Below are 25,711 nucleotides of genomic sequence, written 5' to 3'. Positions count from 1 at the left end.
GAAGAGTACTGAATATCCCATGGAGCACCAAAAGAACAAACAGATATGTCTTGGAAAAAGTGCAGCCAGAGTTCTCCTTGGACACAAACTTGTTGAAGCTTTGTCTTTTATATCTTGGGCATGTAGCTAGGTGAGGCTATTCCTGGAAAGGACATCATGCTTGGAAAGATGGAGGGTCAGTAAAGGAGAGGAAGACACCAAATGAAATGAACTGACATGGTGACTTGAACAATGAGCTCTAGTGTATTAGAAATTATGAGGATGTACGGAATAGGGCAGGGTTTAGGTTGCCTATTCATTGGGTTGTGATGAGTTGTAACAACGGTAACAACAACAACAATAGAGATTCCTTAGAATGTAAGCCTAGCAATAGGCTTTTGGAAAAAAAAAAATCATACCCCTGAAAACCCTGTGGAGGATTTCTACTCTGCACGCATTGGGTCGCTATGATTTGGGATCTTCTCAAAGGCAACTAACAACACATGCTGTGTACCCATTGCCATCATGATTTGAATGAATGACATGTATGAAAGCATCTTGGTATCTGTAAGAAGCACATTTAAAACATGAAAATGTCTGTGGTTTATGTTGGCGACAATCACAAGTATTGCTGATCTTAAAAGGAGGAAGAAGAACATATCTGGAATTTAGACAATCCCTTCTATCTCAGTGCTACCATACTTATGATTAAAATCAATAGGACACTACAGAATCTCAATTCTGTGTGACTGCTAATGGTGCAGATCCTTACAAAATGAAAATTTGGCTTACCTCACCAGGCAAAAGAACTATGGTCAGAGAAGATTCTTGCTGGAGGGAATACAGAAGGAGGTATGTAACTAATTCTAAATACCATCTGTCACTACCTAACCATATGCAGAAAAGAGAAGTGTAACTGAATTTTAATTGTGGTGTTGGAGAGGAGTACTGAATATCCCATGGATTGCCAAAAGAACAAGCAAATGTGTCCTGAAAGAAATGCAACCAGAGTGCTCCTTATAGGCAAAGACTGTGAAACTAACTTCCTTTGTTATATTTGTATGTATGTATCTCAAATATCTTTCTTTCCACCTTATTCCTTTATTATAAAACATAACACACAAAATGAGTCTAGTGTCTTTTTGTTTGTCTATATGCTAACTATTATGTTGGAACCTACTCATGGAACATACTGAGATCTATCACTGATCAGAATTCAGTGCTACAAAGTTGTCTTCATGTAATCTGTTTACTTCTGCAAACAAGCTCAATCATTCCCTCTCTGTGAGAACATATTTGGTTGGAAACTCCTTGAGTTTAGCAGATTTATATGTTCGGGCCACCCTCAGAGGTATCAGTAATTTTTAAAATTTTTTTTTTAAAGCTACAGCAGGGGGCTCTGGGGCAGGATTCCTTGGTTTGGTCTGGAGAGACAGACAGACCAGGGAAAATGTTATCATGATACATGGTTTAGTTAAATTGGTCATCTAAGACCAATGAACCTCCTTGGGGATAAAAATGACACAAACCTGTAACAATTCTGCTCAATTCCATTTTTTTTTTTTTTGCAGACTGCTATTAAGGGCTTTGTCAAAGTTCTAAAGAGCTATTATGTCAGTTTAAAGACTAACATGCACCTGACCTAGGCCATAGTCTTTTCAATTATTTCCTATGCATCTGAAAGCTACACAGTGAATAAGGATGACTGGAGTGTCAATGCCACTGAGTTGTGATGTTGGAGAAGAGTATTGAATATCCTATGGACTGCCAAATCTGTTTTGAAGGAAGTGCAATCCAAGTGCAAGACAAGAATGATGAAATTTCACATCTATTCCTGTGGGCATATTTTCACAGGCTACTCCTTAGAGAGAGACAGCATACTGGGAAAGGAGGAGAGTTAGCAAAAGAGGAAAATCTGCAACAAGGTGAATTGACAAAGGGACGGTAACATTGGACAGAGATCATGAATATGGCGCAGAATAGAGCAAAGTTCAGATCTGTTGTCCACAGGGACACTGAGTCAAAGGCAATTTTATGGCACCTAATAACAAAACAACAATTTGATAGTTATGATTATAACTGTCATGAAAATAAACAAACAGGTTCACTTCCATGGAGTTAATTGCAACTCAGGGGGGCTTTTCAAGGATGGATATCTTTATCAGAAGAGACTGAATCTTTCCCTTTTAGAGTAGCTGTTGTATATAGGGTGGCTATGGGTTGTAACTGTGACACTGATGTGTCAAATGTGTTAATGATTGGCTACCCGATGCTGACAGAGAGTGGGGTGGAGCTCCCCTATTAAAACAAGCTTGGAAGGAGGAGTGGCATCCACTTCCGTAATAGCTTGCCTCCTGTGAACCTGGAGAGAGGATGAGAGACACCCAGTGTTGAGGACAATCCTTTATAGGGTTGCTATGAGTCGCCTGCAACTCAACGGCACTTAACAACAACAATGGGTTGTAACTGACTTGATGGCACCTATCAACATTGCAATGCAAAGGTTAAGTTGTGCATTTATATGTATCATACTAAAGCTTTATTTGATAGACTTTATACAAGACAGTTTTGAGACTAATTTCATAGGTTTTAAGAAAGACATTGCCTTACTGGACTTAAATTGATATCATACTACCTTAGTTGACATCTGTTATAACCATTAAATGGCACGTTACATTAATATTTTAAATAACTACTCTGAGTTTTCTTATTTGGTAGATAATTAGGATTCTTGAAGTGCCAGTATTATATATTCATAGAAAAAGTCATTTGGTTTCCAAACTAGACCAATTTCAAGAGCTGTCATCCATGTTTGTTAAATCATTCTTCTGTGAGGATGGCACAGGATAGGTCAAAGTTCAGGTCTGTTGTTCACAGGGTCACTGTTGAACCCTACTTGACTCAATGACACCTAACAACAACATTAACAGTCACTGTCAATTAGAACAATCACTATGAAGAACAAATAAGCAATTAAAAATTACAACTAAACTCCAGCAATTCTTACAAAAACTTTATTGTACAAATATAGACACAAAATATAATTGCACAAAGAATTTTTTCAATTTAGTAATGAGATCCATTTCACAAGTATAAAAAGATATTATGTACTTTTAATACTGTGAACATATATAAAAATAAATTGTAAAAAAAAATAAATTGTAGTCCAAATACTTAATAGTAAAAATATTTACTAGTTTATTTTTCCATAGCAGAACACTATTTAAAAGATATATTATAGGAGCCCAACACAGAGGAATATTTGAACTGGGATTGATGGAGAAGCCTATTTTTTATGAAGCAATCACTGGGATGCATGTAGTTTAAAATTTAGACTCTTCATCATTTGTTTATTCTTCCAAAAAGCGTGATGTTGAGGTATCCACATCAGGCTACTTAGCCTTCCCCAATGCTAGCAATCTTTTCACTGTCTTCTTATTCCTGTAAGACAAATTAGAAAACAATTTTGAACAGTGTTCTACTACTTAATGGTGGTTGATAAAGAGAATATATTTAATAAATGAAGAAACAGATTAGTCACAAATTTGCAGGACTTGTGAACTATTTTCTAACATTTTATACACTCCCTTTCCTTCCCATATGGCCAGTCTAAAAGGGACAGAGGGAACACATAAAGGGGGAAATGTTATTCTTAACATTGTTTCCTCATTTAACTGTAATGTAATTCCCTCCTAGAGATTGCAGACACAGCCTCTGATTAGTTCCTCACATACTTTATTCTAACCTACCCCAATTACACTTTTGCTTCTACTGACATCTTGAAACTACTCTCAAAAAGGTCACCAGGGCGGTCCTAAATTGCCATTCCTAACAGCACTGTAATAAATCATGGTCATCTCATTGTCACCCACTTCTTTCTAAACTTCTGTTCATTGCTTCTTTTTACTTAATCTCCAAAATTCTTTGTTATTTTTATTATTACTGTAAGTATATTTAAAAAGAAATTTGCCATTTTAACACTTGTGTTATGTGTGAGTCAATGACGTTGCTTAATCATGCTGTTTAATCGCCACCATTACTCATTTACTGGTTTTTCCATTACCCTTAACAGATGCTTTGCCCCAACTGTACTAGTTTCTGCTGTTTCCATTGTCCACTGTTGATTCTCTTTAGGGTTCTTTTTTCAGTTCTTTTATTACTTAGTTTACATGGTAGTGACTCTCAAAGCTGTTCATATCTGAACCATGGTTCTCCTGGAACTCAAGAGCATCTATTTGAGCATCTTCCAATTATCAAATATACTTCCCTCTGTGCCGAACTCCTCTCTTCCTCTTATCTTTTAAAACTGCATTCTGCTCCCTTTATGCCTATACATCTCTTGAATTTATTCCATTCTTGTTTAAATTTTTTATCAAAGTCCTATATTAGGCCTGATCTGAATTATAATCTCTCATCAGTCCTCCACTCTAGTTTTCCTGTTGGAAGATTTGTTTACACTCCAAAATAACTTAAAAAATAAAACATCCACACCTCACACCAAAAATCAATTCAAGGTGGATCAGAGAGGGACCTGGGAGTAAAACCCAAAACCATAAAGTTTATAAGAGATAAACCGGAATCAAGCTTAGAAGCACTAGTCCAAGTATAAAGATACTGCCAAGTACAGCCAGAAATGCACAATCTGACGTGGATAAAACTGATAAATGAGACCTTCTAATAATTAAATCCATGCTTATATAAAACATTTTTTTTCCAACAGGGTGAAAAGAAAACCTACTGACTGCTAGCAAACATTTGGCAATACCATCTCAGACAAGAGTCTCATAAGGAAAGTCTACAGAATACTCCAGGGCCTCCACAAGAAAAAGACTGATAATGTAATTACAAAATGGGCAAAAGGCATGGAAAGAATTTTCAGAGAGGAAGATATTCAAATGGCAAACAGACAAAGAAATGCTCAAAATCATTGGCAACAATAGACATGCAAATCAAAACCACAATAAGGTACCATCTCACTCCAGAAATAGCAGCAAAGTTTATCAGGGCATCAAGTAATTAATGTTGGAGAGGGTATGGTGAGAAAGGAACTCTTATATATTGTTGGTGGGATTGTAAAATGGTGCAACCATTCTGGAAGGCAGTTTGGTGCTTCCTGAAAAAAGCTGAACATTTATCAACAAATGAATGAATGGATAGAGAAGCTGTGGTATATCCATACAATGGAATATTATGCAGCATTGAAAAACAAGGAACTTATGAAATATACAAAATGGGTGACTCTGGAGGACACTATGCTGAGTGAAATATCTCAGTCACAAAAGGACATATACTGTATAATGCCACTGTTATAAAACAGGACTGACATCAGGGTTGGAGGGAAACTAAGAAAAAAGGGGATAAATAATGTATACAGCATTGAAACAGATGAGGGAGAGAACTGCTTAAAAGGAACATATGATAGGTATTATTTACCAGACATTAGTCCAGAATAAGAGCTGCATAGTAAAGTGGACTTGATAGGGGTGTGGGAGGGAATTATACAACAGTGAAAGAATTTTTTTTTCAAAGAGAAAAGCAAACTGGGGTGGGGGGAGGGAAGAAAATGTACAACAGTGAATGAATGGAAATCCAAATTCTCTATAAACTTTCATTAAAATATCAATTGAAAAAAGGCTGAATATAGAAATTCTATATGATCCAGCTATTCCACCTCCTTGGAATATACCCTGAGAAAATGAGAACTGAGACACAGAGACTTGTACACCATTGTTCATAGCAGCATTATTTTTCATCACAAGAACATGGAAACAGCTCAGATGTTCAACCACAAGTGAATGGATTGAGAAATTATGGTACATTCACACAATGGAATCTCCTATGCATCACACAGAGCACTATGGAGCAATTATTTTGTAAATTATTACCTAACTTGGGAGGGACTGGAGAGTATTATGCTGTGTGAACTAACTCAGTCCCACAAGGACAAATATTGTATAAAACCATTATTGTAGAATGAGTATGAGGATCCAAAGGGAGGGAGGGGGAAGCAGAAGGATGAGGATGTGCAGGGGGAAGGGAGATTAATCATGGGGTTGTACAATTTGATAGGTGGGGCGGTGAGGGAAATTGAAAGAATATTTTCTGGAAAACAATGTATTCGGATTTTGTAAATAAAGTAGTCTAATGATAATAAAAAAAATAAAAAGAGATAACACTTCCCTCCATATCCCTTTCATATTACCTCTAATTAATCCCGTGACAGCTGAATTTAATACTTGTCTATGGACATTAGCAGTTCCATGTTGTTAGCTGCCAGCCAATCAATTCAAATACCTAACAACTTCATGTGTGCTGAGTAGAACTGCTTCATAAGGTTTTTAGAAGCAGATCATCAGATCTGTCTTCCCAGATGGCTCTGGATAGATCTCAACTGGCAACCTTCAGCTAATTAATAGTTGAGTACTTAATCATTTATGCCACCAGGGTCTGTATACAATCTAACATGACTTGTATGTGTATGCCCACACGTATATTGTTCTAAAGGGAGGGTATATAGTCGCATTGTTGTCATGTACCAATTGAGTCAGAACCAACCCACCCATAGCTGACCCTCTAGTAGATTTTCAGAGGCAATAAATCATATGGGAGAAAACCGCCCATCTTTATCCTGCAGAGCAGCTGGTTGATTTGAACCAAATACCTTTGTGTTCACAGTGCAATTCCCTACCACTAAAGCCATGAGCTCCCTAAAGTGAGTATTATATTCTCAAACATACTTGTACCTCAAAAGTGACAGAACAGTGAACTACAGGATATTTAATATGTAAGACCTTTAACACATACATTAAATCCAGCATGATTTGTTTCCCCCATCTGGAAATTTTATACAAGCTTCCATCATACTGACGTTGGCAATTTCTAAGTACAGCATATTCTTTCATTTATTCCATGTTTGTATGGGCTGTTCCCACTATCTATATCCCACAGTTACTGTTTTCCAACTGGTAAACTTTTTCTCAGTAGATGTTTTGTTGCTGTTGTTAGGTGCTGTCTAGTTGAGCACAACTCACAGCAACCCTATGAACAGTGGATCTGAACCCCGTCCTATCCTGTGCCATCTTCACACTTCCTGACACACTAAGAGCCTATTGCAGCAATCACCTTAATGTTCTATAAACTATTTCAAACCAGGTGCTTTCCATAGATTTTCATAGCTTTTCTCACTCATTTCCCTTCAAGCATACTACACAGATTTTTACACTACTAGTGAAAAGCTGACAGCTTGTAAAGGCATGCAGTTCGAATTCGTCAGCTGCACTATAGGAGAATGATGGGCAATCTCCTCCTGCGCAATTTACTGCCTGGGGCAGTTCCAGCTCAATGGCACACAACAACAATAACCTGGTGGCCTAGTGATAAGGAGATACACACTGCCAACTGGAAAGCATGTGGTTCAGATCCACCAGCTTTTTCAAGGGAGGAAAGCAACTTCTGAGCTGTGATTTACTGCCTTTGAAAACCCACTGGAGTGTCAGCTGTGGGTCAGTTCCAACTGTACATAACAACAACAAATCTTTATTCTCAGATAGTTATTTGTCACAGAGTAAAAACTCTTAATATGCATCTCTGTTTATTTGTTTAGTTTTTTGGGCCCACCTCTCTTCCTTAAACTAGGTTTTAGGAATTGAATTGTATCCTAAGCCATATGCCAATAAGTGATACCTCATCTGGGTATGTTATGTTGATGCAGTCCTATCAGTGTACAGTATATTAAACCTAAAGTTTTTTGAGATGTAGAAAGAGCAGATTAAACTCAGAAGAGAGCAAGTAAAAACACGGGAAATAAATCTTCATGGAAAGGGAAGACCGCCAAAGAGGAAACAAAGACTTTCCCACAGAGCTAACAGAGAGTGCCTTTACCTAAAGCCAGTGATATTTGTTTGCTAAAGCCACCCACTTGTAGTGTATGTTACAGGAGCACCAAGAAACTAACATGACAAGTCTCTAAAAATGAGGCTGACAGAAAGCTCAGACTTGTTAAGATACTGTAAGTCTGCTAAAAAGTACCTAGTTAAATTAGTACCAGTTACTACCAATATAGTTCCTACTCATGCAGATTACATGCATGTCAGAATAGAATCAGGGTCCTGTAGAGGTTTACACGGGGTACTTTTTTAAGATCAACAGGGATTTCTTTTGAGGTACCTCTGAATAACCTCAAACTTCTCACTCTTTAGGTAACAGCCCAACCTAATAACTGTTGGTACCAGGTAGGGATGGTACACACATACAATAAAGTTCTAATCCACTTAAAGGTCTTTCTGTTTCCTATTATTTGCCTGGCCTACCTGGCTAATTAATAAAAAGGTCTGATACTTAATTCTAATTCATTGCTGTCAAGTTGGAACCCACTTATAGCTGGCCCTCCAGAGAATTTTCCAGAGGCTCTCAATCACATATGAGGAGATGACCCGTCTTGCTCCCATGTAGCTGCTGGTGGATTAGAGCCACTGGAGAGGTACCGCGTTGGTGTTAGCAGCTTCCTGTGGACTATGTCACCAGGAATAATGAAGCCAATTGTCCCAAGTAAATTTTCCCTAGTATATTCCAAAATATTTATGTATGTCAGATACCCATTTAGACTTTTACTGTTCTGTGTGTTCTGCTTAGAAAAATACTTTAGAGTTACCTCTGAACACACTGAGGACACAGCATATTATCTTCCATTTCTAGAGATGGAAAAACACAGGCTGGTAGTAGTAAGAGAGAGATCATCTTTCTAGGACTGTCTGGCACCCAGACTTGACCTGAGTGGAACTGCAGACGAACCCAACCATCTACGTCTGAGGGGAGAACTCTGCCATGGACCACACACCATCTACCACCTAGAAAAATAAAGAGAAGCAACAAAATCAAGGACTAACACTCCCCAATCCAGCCCATCAGCCTTTCTTAAAAAATCAAAACACCACAATTGAATCAGAAGCATGAAAATGTAGATCAAAAGCCACTATAAGTTCCTAAATTATGTCTCATGAGGAAAGACATGATAACTTTTTAGGTTGCTTGTTTGTATCCAAGATTCTGAGATTGTTAATTGCTATCAAATCAGCTCCTGCTCATAGTGACCTTATGAAGGGCAGATCACAACCTGCACCATCCTATCCATCTCTGCTATTCTTGGATTGCAATGCAGTTTCTTGCCACTAGGCCACCAGAGCTCACCAATCTCTGCTGTTCTCAAACCCGCTGTTAAAATCACTGAGTCAACCCATCCTGTTGAGCCTCTTCTTCTCCTTTACTGAACCTTCACATTTCCAAGCAAGTTGTCCTTTTGCAAGTTTGGGCCCTCACAAGTACATGAATTGAAGTCTCCCTCTCTTCTCTAATGGGTATCCTGGTCACACTTCTTACAAGATAGACTATTTTGTTTGGTATATTGCTTTTGTTCTTAAGAAAATTATTATTTATCAACCTATTTACTTTTATTATTTACAAATGAAGAAAGTGAAGTTTAGTGGTTTTAGTTTTCCAGAGTCATGACATAAAATTCACTTTGTGTGTGTGTGTGTGTGTTTAAATTCAGGTATTTTAATCCACAGTACATTTCCCTAACCTCCACACTATATTGCCTTAATTATCAATAATAGGCAAGAAAAGGCTTTGTTCAAAGCTTGAAAAATTTATATATGAATGCCTACAAAGGCATGAACATGAATGTTTATAGATGCAGAAATAAGTAAGTAAATCTATAAACAGATAGATAATAAATGCATACTATACTTGGTGCTCCTTGGGAGAAAGATGAGCAATCTCATCCCGTGCAATATATAACCTCTGAAAACTCAATGGAGTGTCAGCTTTGCGTTAGCTCTGAGTTAATGGCACATAGTAACGACATGATGATGAAATGAATCAGGGCTATAGGAAACAATCTGTATAAAACTAATAATATTTAGGAGGGAAAACAAGTCACACATATACACATAGATGCACACAAACTCATTTCATGGAATTTATTCTGACTTATTGATATTGTTGTACACAGTTGAGTCAGAACCCACTTATAGCTGACCCTCCAGAGGGTTTCCTGAAGCAGGAAATTGCACATTAGGTGGCCATTTTTCTCCTGTGGAGAAGCTGGTGGATTTAAAACATATGCCTTTGGTTTGGCAGCACTACTCCTTACCACTATGCCACCAGAGTTCCCTATGTAATGTTGTATCACATCAAATTGGAACTGACCCATAGCTGACCCTTCTGAGGCAGTAAATCACATAGGAAATTATCCATCTTTCTCCTGCAGAGCAGCTGGTGGATTTTTACCACATACTTGTGCTTTGAAAGCACAAGAAAACAAAAATCCTCACCACTGGGCAAATAGACAAAATCATGATAGAGGGAGAAAAGATTGAAATTGTCAACAATTTAATCTTGCTTAGATCCACAGTCAATAATATCCTTGGTACCCGCAGTCCACAGATTGGGAGACATATGGCATTGGGAAAGTCAGCTGTCAGGGGTCTCTCCAAAGCTCTGAAGAGCAATGACATCAGTTTGAAGCCTAAGGTGCAAAAGTAAAAACAGACAAGTCTTGGAGAAAGTGCAGCTGGAGTATTTCTAGGGGGTAAAGACAGTGAATCTTCATCTCATATATTTTGGACTTGTTAGGAGAGGCTATTCCTTAGAAAGAGGCATTATGTTTGGAAAGTGGAGAGTCAGTGAAAGAGATGAAAACCCTCAGAGAGAGATGGATTGATACAGTGTTTGTAGCAATGTGCTTAAATGTATTGGGGATGATAACGATGGTACAGAATAGGACAGAGTTCAGATTTGTTGCTTATGGGATCACTGAGTCAGACACTACTCCACAGCACGTAACAACACAAAACCATCAGCACTCCCTATGTATTATAGATGATAGCAGAATTGCTCAATAGTTTCCAAGGCTGCTAATCTTTACAAAGACAGACAATCTTACTAAATCCTGCAGATTGGCCAGGGGATTTGAACCTTTGACCTTTTGGTTAAGAGTCAAATGTGAATTCACTGTAGCACTAAAGTTTCTTCACAAAACGATAGAGTGTTATTGCACGTGCCTCAAGTTAAGAAAGAAAGAAATCTAAACTATATTATTTATAGGGATATATTTCAAGAAAAACAGATAAGAGATATCACTAAAATCAGGAAACAGGTTTTTCACTGTGAGGAGGAAGAATTTTTACTGGGAAGCAGCACAGTAAGGTGTTTTGGAAACCAAGGAATGCTGTTTCTTTGTGCTGCTGCTGCTGCTGCTGCTGTTAGGCATCATTGAGTCTGCTACTGTGACTTCTAGCAGCCCCATCCTGCCCTATCCTAATGCCACCTTTACCATTTCTTTCTTTTTTTAAATTTTATTATTTTGTGTGTGTGTACCATCAAATCGGATCTGACTGGTACAGGAGGATATTGTCCCTCCTTCAAAAGAGCATCTGGTGGATTTGAACTGCATATCTCTGGGATTGCAGTGCAGCTTCTTGCCACTAGGCCACCAGAGCTCCCATCACCATTTCTTAAATACTTGAGCCCATTGTTAAAGCCACTGTGTCAATCTATCTTAATTAAGGGTCCTCCTCTCTTATGCTTACCCTCTACCTTTCTAACCATAATGCAGTTTCCCAGAAACTGGTCCTTCCTAGCAATATGCCCAAGGTATGTGAGACAAAACTTCACCATTCTCACCTACAAGGAGCACGCTGGTTGTACTTTCTCTTAAGACATATTTGTTTTTCCTTTTGGTAGTCCATGACTATTCAATTCTCTTCTCCAAAACCACAACTAAAAGACATTGATTTTTCTTCATCCTTAGTCATTGTCCAATTTTAGGTTGCATCAGAAGTAATTGAAAAGACTGTGGCTTGGTTTAAACTGCTATCAAGGTTGTTCAGCACCTTGGATAGAGCCTTGACTGCAGAGTTTCCCAATGCAACACATCCTTCGATTCCTTGACTGCTTGCACCAATAGTGTTGATTATGGATCCACATAAGATAAAAAAAATTTGTGCCAGTGTTATTTATATTAAAGGCTAGTGTTTGTTTATAATTAGGCTGCTTGACCAAAAGGTTTGTGGTTTGAACCGACCAGCCACTAAGTGGGAGAAATATGAGACAGGCTGCATATGAAAAGATTGACAACTTGGAAATCCTTTGGGGTCATTTCTATTTTGTCCTGTAGAGTGGCTATCAGTCAAAATCTATAAGCTGGCCGTCAACAGTGAGTCTTCAGGTTGTAGGTGATCCTACAATCAGATTATACTTTTCTCTCACCAGAGAATTCTGCTAAGTAATGCGTCTCCACTAAATCATCAGATTTAAAAAAATTTAACCAATGCTAAGAGTCAGAGCTGACTGGATGGCAGTGGTTTTTTCATATTTTAAACTAGCTCCTTTTACAATGAATTGCATCTAAAGTAAAATGAGAACTGCTTAATGCCAACCTCTCACTTATATATAGTAAAAACGTGTTCAGTTAGCCTATGCCCAGATCCTGATATTTAGCTGGGCCAGCTATATGGCTTTGCCAATTGTTCCATGGAATACATCTGTCCAATCAGGGCTCACAACTCATTGGCCACCCTGACCTCCACTAGCCTGCAGGTTGTGTCCTCCTAGTTGTGAAATACCCATTCTGAGATAATTCCTATCAAGTCTTACCAGTTGAACTGGGAGAGCAGTAAATAATTCAAAACAACAAAAAATATCTAACCAGGAATCACATGGGTATCTATCAATCCCATCTGCAATATATAAATCCACTAAGCTCAATTAACCTAGTTTCCCTTTCTTGAAGAGTACTCACTCAAGGTTGCTCTTACCAATGACTTTCGGCAACAATGTCTCAGCTGCAGTAGGAAGGCGACATGAGTTCACAGCCTTAGGCTGAGCTGCTCTTGAAGAAATTCTTGTCCAGGACGCCATTATGGACTCCTCAGCTGAAGTGACCACTTCTGCTATGTAGGTCCTTTCCTGTGTCTCCTTGGTATTAGAACTTTTCTGAAGTCCTGGTCTCTTGGTACTGCTTTTCTTCAAATGTGAGCACATCTTGGCCTCCTTTGGAGTGACAGGAATATACTGCCAAAGAAAGTCACAGTGAGTACTCATTAAAAAGAGAGTTCTGGTGGTGGTGGGGACATAAAGGTCAGTTAGTGGTTTGAATCCGCCATATGTTCCAAGACAGAAAGATGGGCAGTGTCCTCGCACACAAATGTACTGATGGTCAGCTGCTTTGAGTTGGAACCCGTAGGAATGGACAGTCGTGGGTTTGGTTTTGACCTTATTCAGTGAAGTGTTAAATTTTTGCATCTTTTAACTGATGCAAGCATGTATATCAGTGGGGAAAAAGTTTAGAAAATAGTCCCCCAGAACAACTAAAAAACCAAATCCATTGCCTTTGACTCAATTCTGACTCATAGCGATCATCTGGGACTGAGAACAATTGCCCCAATGGTGCGAAAATCCTTACAGAAGCAAAATGTCCCAGCTTTCTACCGTGCTGTGCCTGGTGATTTTGAATCACTAACCTCTAGGCTGGCGGGCAAGCATTTTAATTGCTGTACTACCAAGGTTGCTTTCTCTTAGGACATTAATTGCAAACCAGGTAATTTTTCTCTGCAGGAAAGACATATTTGGCAATGTTTGGAAAAACGCTGACTGTCAAAGTAAAGGTGGAAGGGGGAGTGCTACTGGCATGTCATGGGTAGAAGTAGGACAACCACAAAGCCTCCAACACAATGGGCAGGAAAGGAAAAAGAACCCTTTCTCCCCAGCCACCCACCTCGCTCCAGATGTCACAAAGCCTCGGCTGAGCAAACTGCCCCTAGAGGAGCCACAGGCATGGAGAAGGCGGTGGAAGGAGGACCCAGGATCACAGCCATTCTCACACTCCTCACTTACCTTTTGGTCCGGATAAGAATTTGTCTGGACCCTCAGATACAGGTCTGATTTCTAAGAAAATTATGGAAGAAACAGAAGAGTTAGCCAAGTTTCCCATCCATGCCTGCGCCCGTGGATCTGGATTTCCGCAGGTATACTCACCTGCCCATCGGTGCTCAGGTTTAATTGCTGGCACCAGTAACGCAAAGTGTCCCGATGAACCTCAGTAATGGGAGGCAAAATGTCTGGCAAAGGAATGCGGATCATTTTGTTACCGGATGATCTTTGGCGAGGTTTGACTTGTTCATTTGTTTCAGAAGCAACTGAGAAAAAAGCGAAACCAAAGTTGTTGTGTGCCGCGGAGTAGAAACCAACCCATAGCTGACCCTCCAGCTGGTTTTCACAGGGGATGCCCATCCTTCTTCAGTGGAGCATCTGGTGGATTCGAAGGTCGTGGCTTAGGGACTGTTACTAGGCCACCAGAATTTAAACATATACTTCAACATGGACTAGATTAAAAAAAAAAATTTACAGAGTTTCTCATAAACCAGTTTGTACACACAAATCACATTAAATTCTGTATTTCATAAATTAGGCTTATTGTGACCCTCCATTGGGTTTCCGGCTGTAAACCTTTGAGGCATGAGAAGAGAAATTAGGGAACAGGAAACAAAAGACTTGCTCAAATCCACCAGATGCTCTGCTGGAGAAGGAGGGGCAATCTCCTCCTGTACCAGTCAGATTTGATTTGATGGCACACACACACACACACACACACACACACACACACACACACACACAAAATAAAAATGAAAAAAAAAGATTATTATGCTCAAGACCTTAAAATGATAGACACGAGACACAAAATTGGGACCTTAAATTCTAAACACTACTTATACTAGAATTTTATTTTTCTTTCATGCTTACTTCCCAAATATGTAGATCATAATACTGGATTATTCCTGCAATGCTTGGATTTTGGAGCAGAAAATTTTGCTCCTACAAAAATCAGAGAATGGCCCCTCCTCCCCCTACAACCAACGATGTGAATATACTTCATTTTTTTCTCTATTTTAGCTCATTTCACATCACTTAGCTCTGATCCTTTTCTATTTAAATTATCTTGAAGTTTTCATTATTGTCCAAAAAAATAAAAATCCCCTTGAGACCGTTACTCTGTGGTGTTAAACTAAGCACAGAGAACATATAGGAAAAGTCTATTAAGAGCAGCTAGATACTTAACTGGTAATTAATTACCAAGTAAATGCTAGATGTTTTTCCAAGTTATTTCTCTCTATAAGAGAATTTTAACTCATCTTGCTGCCGGATGTTCTATCCAGAGCACGCCATGCACCTCTTAGGTCTTAAAAGCAGGCAGCACAGTGAAGTATGCAAGTTTGGGAACTCTTCTGGACTTCATATAAGAAGGGTCCATGGAGAAGGTAAGACTTCAGCTGAGTGCTCCAGAGTGAAGGGTGTATGGGGAGCACTGAGCAATCCCTGCCTTCATACCTTTACTGCGGTTCCTGGGCTTCTTCGGCTTGACATCGGCCATTGGAGGAGCACTTGGTGCTGTCTGATCTGTTTCTGTATATTCTTCCTTTGCTAGAGATAATGTAATATTTGGATTTCCTTCAACTAAGTCCATGTTAAGTAAATTCTGGAAAAAGAAGATTTCATCAGTCACTCATTCTCCTTGGATACCACACAACTAAATTGTATTTGCGTAAAACACACTAATGAATCCAACATCAAAAGCAAACAAATTGCCTTCAAGTTGATTCATACTCATTGTGACTTCATCCAATTTCCAAGGATATATATCTTAAGGGGAGCAAACGTATCTTTCTTCCCCTCTCAGTAGTGGGTGGATTCAAACCACTGACCCTCTTATTAGTAGCACCCCATTACAATGGCTCCCAACTAATGAGTAAACCTAAACTCACTGCCCTGACTGGTTGATTCTGGCTCACAGTGCCCTCCATCATTCCAAGATTGTAAATCTTTACTGGAAGAAACTGCCTACCTTTCTCCTGCTCAGCAACTGGTGGACTCAAACCACTGAAAATATCTTTTGGTTAAAAGCCCAGAACCTTATGCATTGCATCACAAGGCCTCCTTAACCAATAATACTGTTGTTAGAAGTCATCAAGTTGAGTCCTCCTCCTCGTGATACTCTGAACAGAGCAGAACTTTACTCAGCCTGCACCATCATCATGATTTCTACCATATTCAAGCCCATTTTTGTGTCACTGTGTCAATCCATGCTATTGAGAGTCTTCCTCTCTTTTACTGATTCTCTACTTTGAATAATGAATAAAAAAACTATTGTTGTCAAGTCAGAATCAACTCTTAGTTGACCCTTCATAGGGTTTTCAGAAGCTGTAAATCTCACCCATTTTCACTTACTTCCTATGCCTCTGAAAGTTGCACAATGAATAAAGTAGACTAAAGAACAATTGATGCCTTTGAATTGTGATGTTGGAGATGAGTAATTGAGTAACAGGGACTGCCAAAAGAACAAACAGATCTGTCTCGAAGGAAATGCAACCAGAGAGCCCTTTGGAGGCAAGGATGGTGAGACTTTGCTTCAGTTATTTTACTCATATTGTCATGAGGAACCAGTCTGTGGAGAAAGACATCTTATTGTGGAAAAAAAAGAAAGTCATTGAAAGGGAGGAAACCCCTCCCTGAGAAGAGCTGACACAGTGACTACCACAATGTACTTAAGGAGGAGAGATCAGGAGACCTGTGTAGGACAGGGCAAGGTTCAGATCTGTTGATCATAGTGTCCCTATGAGTCACAGTCTACTGGGCCCAATGGTAGCTAACAAAAACCACAAGGGAGGAGTTTACCCTTCTTCCTTAGAGCTGCTGGTGGATTCAAATTGCCCAAGGACTATGCCTTTGGATTAACAGTGTAAGTCTAGATCAGACAAGAAAGCAAGAAAAAACTAACTTATCTTAAAATATTTTGAAAGGGAGCTGTGTCCTCTTAGTATGCAATAACAAGGGAGGTTATTAGACTGAAGCTCAATCCTTTTAGACTACAGGGATAATTTTGAGAGAGACTTTATCTAGACGAAATTTTTTTAACTGTTTTTTAGTGCCACTCCCTTTCACTAACAAACCATCCAGCCTTGTATGGGAGAGGACCTTTTCAATGAACAGAATCGAAACCTTTTTTTAAATAATTCTTTTTTCATTTTACAATGGTTTACTTAAAAGTTCATAAAGTTCACATACATTGTTTTTCACACCAGGTCTTACCCCTTTCCTTTACCCATCCCTCCCTCCTTTAACTGAAGAATTGCTAGGTTTGCTCTGAATCACATAGCATTTGTTATTTTCCAATTTCCTTTTCCTCTTTAAATGATGTGCTTGATTAAGATACTGTCTTCTATGCCAGTCTAGATTAACAAGGCAAGCTTTTGGGATTACAGCAGTTTCTTACACTAGACCACACTGGAGCTCCATAGAAATTCCATATGACCCAGTTATTCCGCTAGGAATTTAGAATTGCTAGGAAATTAGAATTGAGACAAAAAGAGAGATTTGTACACCAGTGTTCATAGCAGCATTATCCACAATTGCAAGAACATGGAAATGGCCCAAATATACAACCACGATAGAATGACTTGAGAAATTGTAGTACATTCACACTATGGACTACTATGCAGCACCCATGAGCAACAATTTCGAAAATAACTACATAAGTTGAGAGAGACTGGACAGCATTATGCTGAGTGAACTAACTTGGACAAATATTGCATAAGACCATTATTGTAAAAATAGAAGAACTAGTAAAACATGTATGGGGATTCAAACAGGCAAGGTATGGAAGCAGAGGGATGAGGATGGACAGGGAGAAATTTCAGGGTTGCACCATTTGGAATTCCAGAACACTTGATCATGCTAATGCAGAACCTATACTTGGACCAGGAGGTAGTTGTCAGAACAGAGCAAGGAAACACGGCATGGTTCAAAATTGGGAAGGGTGTATGACAGGGATGTGTCCTATCTCGATACCTTTTCAACCTGTATGCAGAACAGATTATTGGAGAGGCTAGGCTCTATGAGGGGAAGTGTAGCATCAAGATTTGTGGAAGATCCATCAACATTCTGCATTATGCAGATGACATAACCGGGTTTGCTGAAACTGAGGAGGACCTGGAGCACTTGCTGCAGAGGGTCAAGCACTGCAGCCTCCAATATGGATTGAGGGTCAATGGCAAGAAGAAAAAGATTTTCACCACTGGGCCAACTGGCAGCATCAGGATGGATGGTGAAGAGATTGAGATTGTTCACAGCTTTAGTTTGCTTGGCTCCATAGTCAACACTCTTGGCACCAGTAGCCAGGAAATTAAAAGATGTATTGTGATGGGAAAGTCTGCTGTTAGTGACCTCTCCAAAATACTGAAGAGCAACGGTGTCACTCTGTAGAATAAGGTGCACCTGATATAGGCCCTTGTCTTTGCAATCAGTTGTTATGCGTCAGAGAGTTGGACAATGACTAGGGAGGATAGAAGGAGAATTGATGCCTTTGATCTGTGGTGCTGGACAAGAGTATTCAATATACCATGGACTGCTAAGAAAACAAACAGGTTCATCCTGGAGAGGGTTAAACCAGGCTGCTCCTTGGTGGCAAGGATTCTGAGGCTTTGTCTGACATACTTTGGGAATGTTGCAAGGAGGAACCAGTCCTTGGAGAGGGACGTCATGCTTGGGAGGCTGGAGGGACAGGGGAGAAGGGGAAGACCCTCTACGAAGTGGATTGATTCAGTGACTGGGGTAATTGGGGTGGGTGTGTCAGTGCGATTGGCACAGGACAGAGCAGGGTTTAGGGCTGTTGTACATAGGGTCACTATGAGTCACAAGTGACTCGATGGCACATAACAACCACCACCACCACCACCACCATTTGGTAGGTGGAGGGAGAGGGTAAAGGAAATGAGACAGATCCAGCAGGGAATCTGGAAAGATGGGGTAATGGTAGGCATAGTTCAATGATGATTAATTTTATAAAACACAATGAATGGGAATAACTGTATGAAACACAATGTATACGAACTTTGTATGCAAACCAATATAAAATAAAAATTAAAGAAAAGAAGGCAAGTCTCCAAGAAAACCTAAGGTTTTCAATCTACCAGTTGCTATGTGGGAGAAATATGGGCAATCTTTTCAAAACCACTATCAGATTGGAAGATAGAGCAGTCTCACTCATTCCATTGCTATTTATGGCCTTGAATGTCATCTTGAGTTTATAACTGAACTTTAGAGAGTGTTGGTAACCCCCAGTGCATCTTGTCTTTGTTCTTTCTTCCTCCCCATTGTTTAAAATTCTTCAGTGATTTTTCAGTGGTTTGCACTCAGTTTAAATACAAATTGTCATCTTGTTTACAAATTCCTGAGCATCCTGGTCCTTGCCTATCTCTACAGCTCTGCTATTGTCTTGTTTTAGCCCTAAAATGAGAGAGAGAAGATTAATTTTTGCTACTCTCCATTCACAGAAATTAACAAAGCCTGGTACAGTAGGCACTCAGTATTATCTTAATGGTCTAAGGAATGAAAGACACAGTGGAAAAATAGGACAGAATACATAATTGACAATAGCTCTGATGGTCTAGAGGATAGGGCATTGTGATGCCAAATCAAGTGCAGGTGGTTCGAATCCATCAACAGCTTCAAAGAATAATGACCAGTAGTCTCCTCTCCTATGATTTAGGATGTCTGAAAACTTGCTGGAGAGTCAGGGTATGTGGGTTCCAACTTGAAGGTTGGGTCATGCCTTAACATGAATTATACCAGAGGTTTTTATGTAGTGCAAACATGCTTGTAGCCTGCTCCTATCCTAAAGGTTAGGGTTTCCTCCAGCCATGGCACAGAAAAAAGATCTGAGATGGGATCATCAAGGCTAAAAATTTGCTCGATATTAAGAGGTGTTCTGCTTTCTTTCATATGACAGCACTCAGGGACTAGGGTATGTACTTTCTGCATTTCACAATTTAATCCTCACAATATATTATGGTGACAAAAGAACCAACTCATAGCTGAGCCTCTAACAGGTTTCTGTGGCTGTAAATCTCATAGGAAGGAAGAGATCTCCTCAGAAACTGGTGGTGTGAACAATCAGAGGGTTAACCACCTAACTCCCTACAAACAATGCCCCAAAGCTCCTAGAAATGTACTACTTTTTCTATTCCATAAATGAGGAAAATACTTCTCATAACTTAAATGATCAATGCTAGCGAGCAACATGTATTTTACAACTTAACTTTTTCTCTCAAACTCCAAGGTGAGTAAACTTCACTCCAAGGGAAGAACAGATAAATTGATCTCATGCCTTTTTACCCTTCCTCATCCTTTTAAAATCTCTTCAGCAGCTCCCCATTGCTCTCAAACTCTCTACGTGGGTATAGAATTTTGCCTCTGTAAACCAGTGTTTTTCAAAGAACTCCCACTTACATTTACTTTTGTGAACTAAGGGGGAAAAAAGCACACACCAAAAACAACCCAGCCCTTTACCTAGACTGGGTAACAACGAATTCGGCAATAAATGGGGTCAAAGCAGTTAGGGGACTTGTCCACAAATCCTACCCCTACTAATTTAAGTCAAATCAATTCTCTAGGCTAGTGTAATAACACTTTCTTCTTTCTATTTTATTTTATGTGTGTGTGTGTGTGTGTGTGTGTGTGTGTGTGTGTGTGTATGTGTGTGTGTACCCTCAAATCAGATCTGGCTGGTACAGGAGGAGATTGTCCCTCCTTCTCCAGCAGAGCATCTGGTGGATTCGAACAGTGAACCTCTGGGATTGCAGTGAAGCTTTTTGTCACTAGGCCACCAGAGCTCCCTCTGTAGTAACAGTAACACTTTATTAAGTGTTTCTCTTTCAGACCACCATAAACCAACCGAGGTGAAACATTCCACACCAAGGTCACTGAGAATTATGTTAATTCTTTGCCCTTGGAGAAATCAATGGATCACCTTGATTTAAAATCCCACCTCCTTTTCACCCAAGATCTTCCGCGTCTTCCCACGTTCATCTTGCCTACCTGGTACACTCCTTGTCTTTCTATAACGAAATCTCTTCTTTTGAACTAATAACAAGGCACTTTATGTCTTTCACTCCCGCTCAAAGGTACGCAAAGCCACCATATGGGACAGGCAAAAGCAGCAATTTGTTTAGACCGGTGCGGTGGTGAAATAGAAGCTTCTCTTCACCAGAAAGTAAAAGTCAGATCCCCGGCAAGTGAGGAACATAATCCGAGATCCTCAAAGATTTTGAAAAGAGAACCAACGGGGGAAAAGAAGAACTTACGTTTTCGTCGGTACAGTTACTTGCAAATGCCTTTTCCTAGAACACACAGGAGATGAGAATGCCAGCGAAATGAAAATGCGAAGTTCTTCTACTTCTTTTTACCTGAAGGCTTTCTCCTTTTCTCCTTTTATAAGCAAATGTCTCCTCGCTGTTACCCAGGAAGTTGATCCACTCTGGTTTCCTCCTTTCTCTCTTATTTCTCTTTCCCCTCCTCTTCCTCCTACCTTCCCTCCCTACCTCATTCCCTCTCCCAGGGATCTCTGGAGGCACCGCCCTCAGGTAATTGGGCTGATAATCAAGGAGTTACACTCTGTTCTGGAGAAGGAGCATGTGGGGCGTTTTAGAGCTTCCAAAATGCCCTCTGGAGGATCAGCTATGAGGGTCCATGAATTTCAATGGCAACACCTGGCTGACTCAAACAAATAAAAACCCAAAACACCAAGTCCACTCCTGTAAAGAAAACAAGGAGCCTTGCTGCCAAAACCTAGGTGAGTAGTTTGAATCCACCACCAGCTGCTTCAAGGGAGAAGAAAGAGAATCTCTGAATACCTGCTGGAAGCTCATCTCAGAGTCAGTTCTGACAGAAAGACACATAAAAACAATTTTGGTGATGTGATCAACCTTTTTTTTTAAAAAAAGAAAAAAAGAAATCCTGCATTAGGTTGATTCCTATGCCTAGTAAGTCTCCATTGACTTCCCAAGGCTGTGAATTTTTATCAGACTAATGAATTTTTCTTTGAGCACCCACTGGATGGTTTCAACCTCCAACATGTAGGTTATTAGCCCAGGATGCCACCACGGCTCCTTCCCATCTATTATAGCCAAAACCCACAGACACAAGGGGTCTCCAGGGCTCAGGACCTGAACTTTTGTTATTGTTTTCTTTTCTCTTTGTCTAACATGTATTGCCCACCATTTTCAGTGCAGTTTGGAAGCTGATTCCCTTTGTGAAGGGAGGTCTGATCACCTATTGTCGTTGTTAAGTGCCTTTGAGTCAAGTAAAACTCATAGCGACCCTATGAATAACTTTATCCTATTCTGTGCCATGCTCACAATCTCTGACCTTGGTGCAGTCACTCTGGTTGAGGATCTTCCTCTCCCTTACTATCCCTCTACCTTTCTGAGCATGATGTCCCTCTCCAAGGAATAACCTCTCCTAGAAACATGTCTGAAGTATGTGAAATGAAGTTTCCCCATCTTTGCCTTCAAAGAACACTTTAATTCACCTTCTCCAAGATCTGTTTGTTCTTCTGGCAGTCCATGTGATATTCACTACTCTTCTCCAAAACCATGGTTCAAAGGCGTCAATTCTTTTGTCATCCTTTCTCACTGTACAATTGTTAGATGTGTAGCAAGCAATTGAAATGACCATAGTCTGAATCAGGCATACCTGAGTCCCCAGACTAACATCATTGTTCCTCAACATTTGGAAAGGTCCTTGACTGCAGATTTTCTCAATACAATACATATCCTGATCTACTGACTTATGGTACTAAGTGTATTGCTTGTGGGTTCAGGTATGATGAAGCCATTAATAATCTCATCCTTTTTTCTCTCTGTTGTAATGTTGTCTACTGGTGACCTAGTGGTAAAAAACTGTGTTGTAATCCCAAAGGTGTATGGTTTGAATCCAGTTGCTTTGTGGGACAAGGATCAGTAATCTCCCATGTGAATTTGCTATTTGTTATATTCCACAGCACTTTAATACATGACTGATGCAGCTATCTCTACTTACCCTGTGACTTAATCTTGAAAGGACTTCCTCCCTTTGACCCGTCTTTCATTTCAACAAATGGCCACTTAAAAGGGCCATTGGATTAATTTCATTTTTTTTTAGCTTTTTAAATTAATTTTAATGAGTGTCTACAGAGATTTTGGATTTCCATTTATAAGTTATGATCAAGGATTTATTAAGTCATACATGCAAAACATAGTGCTAATCGCATTAGCAAAAAGATCAATGTAAAAAAACACTCCACAATTCTGCAATTGTCAATTCAAAAAATTTTGTTCTAATGGTCCACAGCTGCGTCCTGCCAGCCTGTGAGGTCCCTGACACATCAGAGCTGCGCTGGCCGAACTGCAGCCCCAGACGTGGTGAAGCAGGGGCAGAAGATGTGTCCATAGGGGCCTGGGGAAGCAGGGGCAGAAGGTGTGTCCATAGGGGCTTGGGGAAGCAGGGACAGAAGGTGTGTCCACACAGACGAGGTAAAGTGGAGAGTCCTTAGTTACAGCATTGTTACCCAGCAGGGTCATCACTTGGCAGGAGGACCGTGAGGAGGAGGAGGGGCATGGTGTAAGGAGGTCTAAAGATTAGAAAAAGGGTCAAGTGGCAACACAGGATCTTGACACCTAGTTACTAGGAAGCTAAAGAAAGCAAGCATTTCTCAGCGTTGAGGAAAGTAACATGGCACGAATGCACTGAACTCATCTACACAGAACGGACTTCTAATGCATCATCAGAGAGTTTATAATACAAGGAGATATAGTGCTCATTGGGAGTTCTCGAAGGGAAACACTCACTACGTTAGAATCTACAGGAACGGCCAGCCAGGGGTTAAAGGCCCAAGGGGCGCAGGAGTGGGGGGTGGGGGTGAGGGCGATGTCTGGGAACACCACTGACCTGTGTGCCCTTGTGTGGATCTGACAGAATCCCCTTGCCCGCCTTCTACCCATGAAACCATTCCACTGCTGGACGTGTGTTTAATGTAGTGTAAACCAGCGCTACTGCGGGCTTGTGTCAAAATACCGTCTTCAGCCTCTGTTGACCCAGAGTGACCCACGCCCACCCAGAATACTTCATCGCAGGAGACGCCTGGGCCTCCTGGGCCGGGATATTCGTGAAGTAATGGTTTAGAGAATGCCACTATGAAAGCAGAATCACAGAGGGGTGAGCATCAGGCTCCATCAGGACGCTGGGCAGTGTTACGAGTGAGCGCAGAATGGACTAGGGACAGTTAAGTCTTGTTAAGAGGCTGGACTGTGAGGATCAGTTGCAAGTAGCTGCCTCTCCTGACATCAGAAGCTACAGTCTTTAGACAAAGGGCTTCCCAGCAGTGTAATGTTTAGTGTTTGCGGCACAACAATGCAACTTAATTCACAGGGGATTTTGGCAATTCATCTGAGCTAGAAGAGGTGGGGGCTTTTGAAAAATAAGGCTTTAATAAGGCTGGTTGCTATGAGTTGCAAACGACTCGACTGACGGCACATAACAACAACAACAACAACAACAACAACAACAAGGCTGGTAGTTTGGGGGCTAAATTTTAATAGAATGTGTAAGTTCTGACCTCTTAGATTCAATAGAACTTTGAAATTACGTATTGGTTCCAAATGCTTTTATGGAAAATCTAATCTGTAACGAAAACTTGGCATTGAGTGGGAAGGTTCCACCGTTTTGTTTTGAGCAAAGCATAGAAAGGGTAGGGGCGGGCGGGAGGGCTGGGATGTTTGCAGTAGTGAGTGGGCAATTTCTCTTCCTCTTCTTGATGAGGAGGAGAGGTACGGGGGCGGGGGGAGGCACAGGACGGCTCTGATGGCTTCGTGGACACTGTCTTGAAGGCCTCGCTGGGTGAGGGCTGAGCACTTGAGGCATTTGACAGCACCGATCTCCTTCGCCATTGCCAAGCCCTGCGGGTAGATGATGGGGTCAAGCTTCTTCTATTTGAGCTTCTTATCCCTCAGATGGTCCCCACGAGGATGATGGGAGGGTTGGGACAATGGTGTCGCACCTCAAGGTACCACTTTGCACGGACATTTTCGAATGATGCAGGGCTCACCAGGGGGGCGCAATCGGTCCTAGTCCTCTTGTTCAGCTGTGTCCCACGAGCCCAGGTTCACGGGTTTTCCATCGACCATAACATTGGCAGAGTAGTTGTCAGAGACGGTGGGGATGTACTGTCCAGGAAAGGCATTGGTCGTGTAGCTGATGAGCAGGTAAATCCTATGGACAGCTCCATCTCCCGCCACCACACACTTGATGGCCTGCATCTGGACCACTCACGGGGCGCCCACGATGGCAGTGCACTGGGGCGAGAAGCGGCAGGCAAAGGGCGCGGCCAGCGTGCAGCACAGCTGCGGGAGGTGGGGCGCGGAGTCGCGCTCAGACTTCGAGCAGGAGCCGAGCAGCAGCCACCACCCAAAGCTGGAGGAAAACTGCCTTAATTTCTATTTTTAATCAATAGTCACAGGCCGTTGTCTTTTCAAGTAGAAAAAAATAGTTTTGTTTGTTTTTCTTTTGAAAAATATCTCTTGTGTAGCACATAGCAATAGACACTATTGAGGGAACTTCAAGTCCAAATCCAGAGCTGGGTTGGCCTTCCCTTCTTGGATTTGTATCTATCAGAGAGAATCGGGTTAGGACATGCCCTAAGCTAGCTGAGGAAACAAGAATGGAGAAATGGGGAGGGGGAGAGGTAGGAGAAAGTGTTGAAAGAGAAGAGAGAGAAATCGTTAATGATTTAATCTTCCTTGGATCCATAATCAATACAGTTGGCGTTGTTATGTGCCGTGGAGTCCACTATGACTCATAGTGACCC

General features: G+C 40.6%; 1 protein-coding gene and 1 pseudogene across 1 annotated transcript; both read right to left on the bottom strand.

The window, feature by feature from the left end:
• Positions 1 to 3,371: 3,371 nt before the first annotated feature.
• On the bottom strand, positions 3,372 to 14,118 carry LOC102845196 (developmental pluripotency-associated protein 2-like). The gene is made up of 5 exons (XM_006894027.1): positions 14,014 to 14,118; positions 13,873 to 13,923; positions 12,795 to 13,050; positions 8,630 to 8,825; positions 3,372 to 3,420 (listed from the first exon to the last, which is right to left on the bottom strand). The coding sequence occupies exons 1-5, from the start codon at positions 14,116 to 14,118 to the stop codon at positions 3,372 to 3,374; spliced, it is 657 nt and encodes a 218-aa protein (XP_006894089.1).
• A 9,115-nt stretch (positions 14,119 to 23,233) lies between these two features.
• LOC102844790 lies at positions 23,234 to 25,163 on the bottom strand (annotated as a pseudogene).
• Between the last annotated feature and the right edge of the window lie 548 nt (positions 25,164 to 25,711).

This window comes from Elephantulus edwardii, unplaced genomic scaffold (genome assembly GCF_000299155.1).
Source record: "Elephantulus edwardii isolate Elephantulus edwardi_28Jun2011 unplaced genomic scaffold, EleEdw1.0 scaffold00133, whole genome shotgun sequence".
NCBI lineage: Eukaryota > Metazoa > Chordata > Mammalia > Macroscelidea > Macroscelididae > Elephantulus > Elephantulus edwardii.
Note: the sequence above shows the minus strand (reverse complement) of the source record. Positions and strands in the feature narration are given on the sequence as shown.